This window comes from Salvelinus namaycush, chromosome 35 (assembly GCF_016432855.1).
Source record: "Salvelinus namaycush isolate Seneca chromosome 35, SaNama_1.0, whole genome shotgun sequence".
NCBI classification, from domain to species: domain Eukaryota; kingdom Metazoa; phylum Chordata; class Actinopteri; order Salmoniformes; family Salmonidae; genus Salvelinus; species Salvelinus namaycush.
This window is the reverse complement of record NC_052341.1, coordinates 10,707,798-10,719,284: the sequence shown is the minus strand read 5'-3', so window position 1 is coordinate 10,719,284 and position 11,487 is coordinate 10,707,798. Positions and strand designations below refer to the sequence as shown.

Genomic DNA, 11,487 nt, shown 5'->3' with positions numbered 1-11,487 from the left:
AGTACCTCTACGTCCAATGTTTTTATGTAATGTTTCTGACCTTGACGAATGGGTGGTCTAGCAGTGTACTGGCAGTCCAGCGTTGTTTGGGCTCGCTCTCCAGACAGTGACCCAGGAAATCCTTCCCCTCTGTGGACAGCTTCTCTGGGATGGGGGGCTTGTGGCCCATACCCACCTTGTACATGATCTGAAAGTTGTGCTCGTACTCGTGCCACGGCCTCTGCATGGTGGGAGAGGGGAGAAGGCTTGAGATGTTTCTTTTCAATCTGCTTAACTGCAGGCAAATGCACAGGGTTTAGATTAGATATTTTGATGAGAAATCATAATCATCAGCCTACATACAAAACAGAGTTTGGGAGGGACAGAGGATTGAAGAGGGAGACAGAAAAAGCGAGACAGTGTGAGAGAAAAGAGGACATGCAGTCTCAAGACATATGTAAACAACCTTGAATACCTGTAAAACAATGGATGTATACTTCCCCGACGCATTCACGCAGTAGTAGTAGTGATACTAATAGTGGTGGTGGTGATAGTAGTAGTAGTGACCATAGTAATAGTAACAAGTGTAGTGGTTGTAGTAATGATGCTAGTAGTAGTAGTAATAATAGTAGTGGTAGTAGTAGTGGTGCTATTAGTAGTGATGCTAGCAGTAGTGTAATAGTAGTAATGGTGCTAGTGGTAGTAGTGCTAGTATTAGTAATTGTGATAGTGGTAGTGCTACTAGTAGTGATAGTAATAGAAACAATAGTGGTTGTAGTAGTAGTAGTGGTGATAGTAATAGTAATAATAGAAGTAGTGGTGACAGTATAATAGTAATAGTGATGATAGTATAATATTAGTGGTGGCGATAGTAATATTTCTAGTAATAGTAGTAGCACCAGAAGCGGTGATAGTAGTAGTACCAGAAGTAGTGAGTGCTACTAGTAGTAATAATATAAACAATAGTAGTTGTAATGGTAGTGCTGATAGTAGTAGTGATGATACTAGTAGAAGAAACAATAGTGGTAGTAGTGGTGATAGTGGTGATAATAATAGTGGTGATAGTAGTAGTACTAGTGATCGTGATAGTAGTAGTACCACTAGTGGTGATAATAGTAGTACTAGTAGTGGTGCTACTAGTAGTAGTGATAGCAGTGGTGATAATTGTAATAGTGATAGCAATAGAACCAATAGTGGTTATAGTAGTGATAATAGTAGTACTAGTAGTGGTGATAGTAGTAGTAGTAGTGCTACTAGTAGTGGTGATAATTGTAGTAAACTCAGCAAAAAAGAAACTCCCTTTCACTGTCAACAGCGTTTATTTTCAGCAAACGTAACATATAAATATTTGTATGAACATAAGATTCAACAACAGACATAAACGGAACAAGTTCCACAGACATGTGACTAACAGAAACTGAATAATGTGTCCCTGAACAAAGGGGGGGTCAAAATCAAAAGTAACAGTCAGTATCTGGTGTACAACAGCTGCATTATGGACTGCACCAGATTTGCCAGTTCTTGCTGTGAGATGTTACCCCACTCTTCCACCAAAGCACCTGCAAGATCCTGGACATTTCTAGGGGGAATGGCCCTAGCCCTCACCCGCCGATCCAACAGGTCCCAAAAGTGCTCAATGGGATTGAGATCCGGGCTCTTCGCTGGCCATGGCAGAACACTGACATTCCTGTCTTGCAGGAAATCACACAGAACGAACAGTATGGCTGGTGGCATTGTCATGCTGGAGGGTCATCCTGACATGAGGGAGGATGTCGTCTTCCCTGCAACGCAGAGCGTTGAGATTGCCTGCAATGACAACAAGCTCAGTCTGATGATGCTGTGACAACGCCCCCAGACCACGACTGACCCTCCACCTCCAAATCAATCCCGCTCCAGAGTACAGGCCTCGATGTAACGCTCATTCCTTCGATGATAAACGCGAATCCGACCATCCCCCATGTTAAGACAAAACTGCGACTCGTCAGTGAAGAGCACTTTTTGCCAGTCCTGTCTGGTCCAGCGACGGTGGGTGTGTGCCCATAGGTGACGTTGTTGCCGGTGATGTAAGGCAGGTCCTCACCAGACAACAGGCCTACAAGCCTTCAGTCCAGCCTCTTGCGGACAGTCTGAACACTGATGGAGGGATTGTGCGTTCCTGGTGTAACTCGGGCAGTTGTCATCCTGTACCTGTCCCGCAGGTGTGATGTTCGGATGTACCGATCCTGTGCAGGTGTTGTTGCCTCCTTGCAGCATGCCTATGGCACGTTCACGCAGATGAGCATCCTGGGCATCTTTCTATTGGTGTTTTTCAGAGTCAGTAGAAAGTCCTCTTTAGTGTCCTAAGTTTTCAAAACTGACCTTAAATGCCTACCGTCTTAACGACCGTTCCACAGGTGTATGTTCATTAAATGCTTATGGTTCCTTGAACAAGCATGGGAAACAGTGTTTAAACCCTTTACAATGAAGGTCTGTGAAGTTATTTGGATTTTTACGAATTATCTTTGAAAGATATGGTCCTGAAAAGTGGACATTTATTTTTTGCTGAGATTAGTAGTAGTGGTGATAGTAGTAGTGGTGGTAGCAGTAGTGGTGGTAGCAGTAGTAGTGGTAGTAGTAGTACCGGTAGTGGTGATAGTGATATTAGTAGTGGTGATAGTAGTAGTGATAGTAGTTGTAGTAGTGGTGATAGTAGTAGTAGTAATAATGGTAGTGATAGTAGTAGTAGTAGTAATAGTGGTAGTGATAGTAGTAGTGGTAATAGTAGTAGTAGTGGTGATAGTGTTGGTAGTGGTGATAGTGGTAGTGATAGTCGTAGTAGTGATAGTAGGGATAGTTGTAGTGGTAGTGGTGATAGTAGTGACAGTGGTAATAGTAGTAGTGATAGTGGTAGTGATAGTAGTAGTAGTAATAGTGGTGGTGATAGTAGTAGTGGTGGTAGTAGTAGTGGTAGTAGTAGTACCGGTAGTGGTGATAGTGATATTAGTAGTAGTGATAGTAGTAGTAGTAGTAGTGATAGTAGTAATAGTAGTAGTGATAATGGTAGTGATAGTAGTAGTAATAGTGGTGGTGATAGTAGTAGTAGTGGTGATAGAAGTAGTGATAGTGGTGATAGTGGTAGTAGTGATAGTAGGGATAGTTGTAGTGGTAGTGGTGATAGTAGTAGTAATAGTGGTAGTGATAGTAGTAGTAGTAATAGTGGTGGTGATAGTAGTAGTGGTGGTAGCAGTAGTAGTAGTGGTGGCAGTAGTAGTGGTAGCAGTAGTACCGGTAGTGGTGATATTAGTAGTGATAGTAGTAGTAGTAGTAGTAGTAGTAGTGGTGATAGTGGTTGTGATAGTAGTAGTAATAGTGGTAGTGGTAGTAGCAGTAGTAGTGGTGATAGTTGTAGGGATAGTTGTAGTGGTGATAGTTGTAGTAGTAGTAGTCGTCGTGGTGATAGTTGTAGTTGTAGTAGTCGTCGTGGTGATAGTTGTAGTAGTAGTAGTCGTCGTAGTAGTCGTGATAGTAGTAGTAGTGATAGTAGTAGTCGTAGTGGTGATAGTTGTAGTAGTAGTAGTAATAGTTGTAGTAGTAGTAGTAGTAATAGTAGGTGATAGTAGTAATAGTAGTCGTAGTAGTAGTAGTGATAGTAGTCGTAGTAGTAGTGATAGTAGTCGTAGTAGTGGTGGTGATAGTAGTCGTAGTAGTAGTGGTGATAGTAGTTGTAGTAGTAGTGGTGATAGTAGTCGTGGTGATAGTTGTAGTCGTAGTAGTAGTGGTGATAGTTGTAGTCGTAGTAGTAGTGGTGATAGTTGTAGTCGTAGTGGTGATAGTTGTAGTAGTAATAGTTGTAGTAGTAGTGGTGATAGTAGTCGTAGTAGTAGTAGCAGTAGTAGTAGTGGTGATAGTAGTAGTAGTAGTGATAGTAGTAGTAGTAGTGGTGATAGTAGTCGTAGTAGTAGTAGCAGTAGTAGTAGTGGTAATAGTAGTGGTAGTGATAGTGGTGATAGTTGTAGTAGTAGTGGTGATAGTAGTAGTAGTAGTCGTGGTGATAGTTGTAGTTGTAGTAGTAGTGGTGATAGTTGTAGTAGTAGTAGTCGTGATAGTCGTGATAGTAGTAGTCGTGATAGTAGTAGTCGTAGTGGTGATAGTTGTAGTCGTAGTAGTAGTGGTGATAGTTGTAGTCGTAGTAGTAGTAGTAGTAGTAGTAGTCGTAGTAGTAGTAGTCGTGATAGTAGTAGTAGTGGTAGTAGTAGTCGTGATAGTAGTAGTGATAGTAGTAGTCGTGATAGTAGTAGTGATAGTAGTAGTCGTAGTGCTGATAGTTGTAGTAGTAATAGTTGTAGTAGTAGTAGTAGTAGTGGTGATAGTTGTAGGGATAGTTGTAGTGGTGATAGTTGTAGTAGTCGTCGTGGTGATAGTTGTAGTTGTAGTAGTCGTCGTCGTAGTAGTCGTGATAGTAGTAGTAGTGATAGTTGTAGTAGTAGTGGTGATAGTTGTAGTAGTAGTAGTAATAGTAGTGGTGATAGTAGTAATAGTAGTGGTGATAGTAGTAATAGTAGTAATAGTTGTAGTAGTAGTAGTAGTGGTGATAGTCGTAGTAGTAGTAGTCGTAGTAGTAGTGATAGTAGTCGTAGTAGTAGTAGTAGTGATAGTAGTCGTAGTAGTAGTAATAGTTGTAGTAGTGGTGATAGTAGTCGTAGTAGTAGTGGTGATAGTAGTAGTCGTAGTGGTGATAGTTGTAGTCGTAGTGGTGATAGTTGTAGTCGTAGTGGTGATAGTTGTAGTAGTAATAGTTGTAGTAGTAGTGGTGATAGTAGTCGTAGTAGTGGTGATAGTAGTAGTAGTAGTGGTGATAGTAGTAGTAGTAGTAGTAGTGGTAATATTAGTGATAGTGGTAGTGATAGTGGTGATAGTTGTAGTAGTAGTGGTGATAGTTGTAGTAGTAGTAGTAGTGGTGATAGTTGTAGTGGTGATAGTTGTAGTAGTAGTCGTAGTCGTGATAGTAGTAGTCGTGATAGTCGTAGTGGTGATAGTTGTAGTCGTAGTAGTAGTGGTGATAGTTGTAGTAGTAGTAGTCGTCGTGATAGTAGTAGTAGTAGTGATAGTAGTAGTCGTAGTCGTGATAGTAGTAGTGATAGTAGTAGTAGTGATAGTAGTAGTCGTAGTGCTGATAGTTGTAGTCGTAGTGCTGATAGTTGTAGTAGTAATAGTTGTAGTAGTAGTAGTAGTGGTGATAGTAGTGGTGATAGTAGTCGTAGTAGTGATAGTTGTAGTAGTGGTGATAGTTGTAGTAGTAGTAGTAGTAGTAATTGTAGTAGTAGTAGTGATAGTAGTCGTAGTAGTAGTAGTAGTGGTGATAGTAGTAGTAGTAGTAGTAGTGGTGATAGTAGTAGTAGTAGTGGTAATAGTAGTAGTAGTAGTGGTAATAGTAGTGGTAATAGTAGTGATAGTGGTAGTGATAGTGGTGATAGTTGTAGTAGTAGTGGTGATAGTAGTAGTCGTAGTAGTGGTGATAGTTGTAGTTGTAGTAGTAGTGGTGATAGTTGTAGTAGTAGTCGTAGTCGTGATAGTAGTAGTCGTGATAGTAGTAGTGGTGATAGTAGTAGTTGTGATAGTTGTAGTCGTAGTGGTGATAGTAGTAGTAGTCGTAGTAGTCGTGATAGTAGTAGTCGTGATAGTAGTAGTCGTAGTCGTGATAGTAGTAGTGATAGTAGTAGTGATAGTAGTAGTAGTGATAGTAGTAGTCGTAGTGCTGATAGTTGTAGTAGTAGTAGTAATAGTTGTAGTAGTCGTAGTAGTGGTGATAGTAGTCGTAGTAGTGGTGATAGTAGTCGTAGTAGTGGTGATAGTAGTCGTAGTAGTGGTGATAGTAGTCGTAGTAGTGGTGATAGTAGTCGTAGTAGTGGTGATAGTAGTCGTAGTAGTGGTGATAGTAGTCGTAGTAGTGGTGATAGTAGTCGTAGTAGTAGTGATAGTAGTCGTAGTAGTAGTGATAGTAGTCGTAGTAGTAGTGATAGTTGTAGTAGTAGTAGTAGTGGTGATAGTTGTAGTAGTAGTAGTGGTGATAGTTGTAGTAGTAGTAGTAGTGGTGATAGTTGTAGTAGTAATAGCTGTAGTAGTAATAGTTGTAGTAGTAATAGTTGTAGTTGTTAATTCGAAATGACACAACGACAAGGTTCCAGTTTAACAAAGTTTACTCTACTATATGAACACACTACAAGGTAGCCATTACACTCCAGGCTAGGTCCAACAACGACTAGACTTCCTGCGCATGCTCACTCTTGACTGAGTGATAGCCCCGTAATAACAGAAATATAGGGATACTTAAAACATGAACTTAACAGTAGTAGTAGTAGTAGTAGCAGTGGTGATAGTAGTAGTAGTAGTAGTGGTGATAGTAGTAGTAGTAGTGATAGTAGTAGTAGTGATAGTAGTAGTAGTAGTAGTGGTGATAGTAGTAGTGGTAGTAGTAGTGATAGTAGTAGAGATAGTAGTAGAGATAGTAGCAGATATGCTAGAACCAAGGGGGGAAACAAGATGGATGGTATGAGGACCATTGTGGTTAAATGTCAGCTCAAAGTTCCTCTTGAGTGTAGACAGAGAGAGTGTGTGTATGCATTCTTACTTTCCCAGTCACCATCTCTATGAGGACACATCCCAGACTCCAGATGTCGGCTGCTCGTCCGTGACCTTCGCCCTTTGCCCTGGTAATGACCTCAGGTGCCATATATGCTAATGAAGAGAGAGTAGGAAAACAGCAGGTTAACGCAACTAGGCAAGCAATGATCTTTTGAACTTACAAATGCACAGAATACATGACATTCTCCATTCTTGTGTAGACATTGACAACTGTACAGCAGGGAGATTAAACAGAGATACAACACAACAATGACAAAGGAGCACAGGTATGGCTAGACTCACATTGCCTCTTGTGAGTCCTTTCATCAGAAGAGAAATAGTGACCCTGCTGGTGCCAACGGGTGGTGACATTACATTTGAGTAATTTAGCACAGGGAAACTTTTTCATAGCAAACTCCTCAGGGACCCCCTTATAATCAGAACACAACTCGAGTAAAATAAAAATAGCATACAAGGAGTTTTACTTCGGCAGTGCATGGCTGGACGAATCAAGTCTCAGGCATAGGTCTCGAGCCCTGAGAAGAAACATTTTAAAGGCCCGCCTCTTGGCATTGGAGAGAACATTTCCAGCTAATTTCCTGTAATTCTACATATTTTGTCATGGACAGACATTTTTTTGTTGTTGCAGATAAAGCTAGTATCCTGCAATTCTAAAACAAATTAGGCAGAGAACAAACTTAGAAGTTTTAAAGCTTAAAGTACAGTGCATTTATGTCATTTTCGGGGAACAAGAAGTATTGAGTTGAAACATGTAACTGGTGGATTGCTGTGGATACCAATATCCCTGTGAGACTTCCAGGCTCATGTTCAAGGTAATAATTAAAACAAATATATATTTGGAGATCTGGCCTTGAACATGATTTAGCAGACGCTCTTACCCAGAGCGACTTACAGTTAGTTCATTCATCTTTAAGGTAGCTAGGTGAGAACAAGCACATTATCACGGTCAATGCTATCCAGGATCCTCGGGACGTCTCTACCCTAAACACCAACTCCCATCTTTACCCTAACACTAAACATTTTAAATGCCAACTTCAAAAATGGGTTAGTGAGGTCCCAAGGACCCTGGATAGCATGGACCGACCATATTATTTATCAGTCATAGTAAGTCAAAACTTTTCCTCAAAGCTGCTGTCAGCAAAGTGCAGGTGTTTGTGCAAGGAAGGCAAGGGTGTTGTGTATTATTCATTATAAACTGGGTGCTTTGAGCACTGAATGCTTATTGGCTGACATCTGTGGTATATCAGACCATATACCACGGGTATGACAACACTTTTATTTTTACTGCTCTAATTATGTTGGTAACCAGTTTAAAATAGCAATAAGGCATGTTGCGTTGTGTCTAAGAACAGCCCTTAGCCGTGGTATATTGGCCTTATACCACACCCTCTCTGGCCCCAAAAAATATACTTTTTGTTTTTTGAAGAGGTAGGTTGTCAGACATTTTCAGGAAGATGGACATTTAAAACTGAAGTACTATTGGATTTATGTGGCTCCCTCACCTGCCGTGCCCATGGTGCTGTTAACCTCTCCGGGCATGGTCTGTGCATTGTTCAGCTTCACCGAACAGCCAAAGTCCCCCAGCTTGATCAGGCCGGACGACGTCAGGAAGATGTTGGCTCCTATGGTAGAGAGGGGGAACGGTGACAAAGAGGCCAAGAGAGTGATTTTGATTGATTTAACCAGAGAAGTCACATTGAGACAAGGATAACAAGGGCAGGAGTAGTGAGAGAAGCATGGAGAGGGAGAGTGGATTCATAGAGTCAGTGAGATCAATTACTCCTGCTGCGTCAATGATACTGGAGGCACAGGAAGGTTTGATGACTAAATCTCAGAATTATGATAGCTTTAAACCCCCAGCCAATTTCACTAATGCTAAAATGCATGAACTGATTAATAAGGTGCCTGCATAGCCCTGACATTGACTTGAGACCATAGCACTCACATCTGTAGCTTTGAAAGGCTGGTCATGGCACACAACACCGTCATCCCAGACACCCTGGACTCCAATTTGCATACCGCCCCAACAGATCATGCAATCTCTATTGCACTCCACACTTCCTTTTCCCACATGGACAAAAGAAACACCTACGTGCAAATGCTGTTCATTGACTACAGCTCAGCGTTCAACACCATAGTGCCCTCAAGCTAAGGACCCTGGGACTGAACACCTCCCTCTGCAACTGAATCGTGGACTTCCTGACGGGCCGCCCCCAGGTTGTGAAAGTAAACAACACATCCGCCACGCTGACCCTGAACACGGGGGCCTCTCAGGGGTGCATGCTCAGTCCCCTCCTGTACTCTCTGTTCACCCAAGACTGCGTGGCCACGCATGACTCCAACACCATCATTAAATTTGCCGACTATATGACAAATCCTCTCCCTCAAGGTCAGCAAGACAAAGGAGCAGATTGTGGACTACAGGAAACGCCACAATCCACAGACTGTAGTGGAGCGGGTCGAGAACTTCAAGTTGATTGGTGTGCACATCATTAAGGATCTCAGGAGGCTGAAAAGATTTGTCATGGGCCCTCAGATCATCAAAAAGGTTTTTAGCTGCACCACTGAAAGCATCTTGACCGGCTGCGTCACCGCTTGGCATGGCAACTGCTTGGCATCTGACTGCAGAGAGGACTGGCCACCCCTCTCTAGGTTTCTTCCTAGATTTTGGCCTTTCTAGGGAGTTTTTCCTAGCCACCGTGCTTCTACACCTGCATTGCTTGCTGTTTGGGGTTTTAGGCTGGGTTTCTGTACAGCACTTTGAGATATCAGCTGATGTAAGAAGGCTATATAAATACATTTGATTTGCATGGCATTAACGAGGGTAGTGCGTATGGCCCAGTACATCACTCGGGCCGAGCTCCCTGCCAACTAGGACCTCTATACTATGCGGTGTCAGAGGAAGGCCCTAAAAATCTCTAACCACCGAAGTTAGACTGTTCTCTCTGCTACCGCACAGCAAGTGGTACTGATGCACCAAGTCTGAAACCATCAGGACCATGAACAGCTTCTGCTACCAAGCCATGAGAATGCTAAATAGTTAACCAAATAGCTTCTCAGATTTTCTGCATTGGCCCTTTCTGCACCAACTTTGACTCATCACATATGCTGCTGCTGCTACTGTTCATTACTGCTACTATTATTTCTCTATTTTCTTTCTCTCTGCATTGTTGGGAAGGGACCGTAAGCATTTCACTGTTAATCTACACCTGTTGTTTACAAAGCATGTGACAAACAAAATTTGATTTGACTAGACCAACAGTAAGCTAGAGAGAAGTGCTGACTGCTAACTGACCCTTGATGTCTCGGTGCACGATGCCGTGTTCGTGGAGCACGTTGATGGCCGTGGTGGTCTGTTTGCTGTACAGCCTGATGACGTGTTCCTGTAGGCCAAGCCTGGACACCTCCTCCAGGGTCCCCTCATCACAGTACTCCATGAAGATGTACATCTCCTCCTGGTGGGGGGACACACAATCAGACAAATACTATTTATGTAGCATGTAGACAGGTAATGCATACATCCAAACCGATAAAGCCCATTCATACGTGGTTTCATCTCATTCTTACACAGACTAACTGAAATTGAACCGAACTTTGAAACTTTCCCAAAGTTCGCTGGCTTTTCAGAAATTCTGGTTGGAGGATTCCCTCTTAATTCTGGGAACCTCCAACTAGAATTTCTGAAAAGCCAGGGAAAGTTTCTAGAATTTTGTAACCCATACACGCATGCTCTTACCCAGTCTCAAGAAAATAACTTTTTGGCTCACCTGCCAAGCATATGTTTTTACCAGGCAAAATAATGAATTGCCTTTTTGTGTCACATATACATTAATTTCAGTACATTTCACTGAGATAAGTTTGTATTCAACATAATAACTTAAGACTCCAGAGCAAAATTTGAAACAAAATTATTTTAATATATTGATCAGTTTATTTGTAGAGCACGTTTAAAAACAACTGTAGTTGACCAAAAGTGCAGTACAGAGTGAAAAAACACCAAACAGTGGGCACCCAATGAAATAAACCAAACATATCAGATACAATGAATAAGAGTATGTTGAAGTCAAAACAGGGCAACAACAATGGTAAGATACAATTATGAGAAGTGCAGTAGAACTGATACAAAGGGGAAACAGGTCTACAAATCCTTTACTTTGAGTAGAAATACCCTGATAAAATACAGGTAAAATAGAGACTTATCAGACGCTGGTTAATTTTGACTGTGGCTAGATTTAATTTCCCAGCCTGAATACAACAAGTCTTGAATTCAAAATTCTACTTTAGTATTTGCTATTAAAAGTACTTAAGGATCAAACATAACAGTACATTTGAAGGTTTTGTAAACCTATCAGATGCTTAATCATTTTAATAAACTTAAACCTCCTCAGACTCCTCACTCTCTACTGCAATCACCCTCTTTGCACGGTCTATGAAGTCCTCCTACTCCTGACAGAGTCCTGGTGCCACAGCATCACAGCTTTTATCGGATCATACTCCCTGATCTCTGGAGAGGACAGCTGGAACATAAAGAGATCTGACAGTGTATCAGACTTTAGGTTAGACCGCCAATCGGTTTTCATCTGTTTCATGGTATTAAAAACTCTTTCACATTCAGCTGTGGAGGCAGGGAAGGACAGGACCAGGTCAACCAATGCCAGCACATCAGGGCAGGACTGCTGATGGCTGCTGTTGACACAGAACCAGGACATCTTCTGCAGGGGACTGGGGCTCTTGGTACATCAGCACCTTCAGGACAGTCCACTGGTCAGGGATCCTTTCAACATGGATGCCAGAGGTCTCCAGGACAGGCTTGAAGTGGTCCACCAGGGTTTCCAGTTCAGTGTCACCAAAATCTAGAATCATTGTATACATTACAACAAGATCATG

The 11,487-nt window shown here is 41.9% G+C and overlaps 1 protein-coding gene across 5 annotated transcripts in view; it reads right to left on the bottom strand.

Annotated features, from left to right (window-relative positions):
- map3k4 (mitogen-activated protein kinase kinase kinase 4) overlaps window positions 1–11,487 on the bottom strand; it is a 94,804-nt gene that overhangs the window by 1,662 nt on the left and 81,655 nt on the right. For 4 of the 5 annotated variants that reach the window (XM_038974864.1, XM_038974863.1, XM_038974865.1 and 1 more), the window contains 4 exons: window positions 9,896–10,055; window positions 8,103–8,222; window positions 6,587–6,693; window positions 41–220 (listed from right to left, as the gene is read on the bottom strand). In XM_038974864.1, the coding sequence (XP_038830792.1) occupies window positions 41–220; window positions 6,587–6,693; window positions 8,103–8,222; window positions 9,896–10,055 (567 nt within the window). Of the gene's footprint in view, window positions 1–40; window positions 221–6,586; window positions 6,694–8,102; window positions 8,223–9,895; window positions 10,056–10,511; window positions 11,454–11,487 lie in introns of those variants that run through there. The other variant, XR_005473593.1, reaches the window with a different exon arrangement.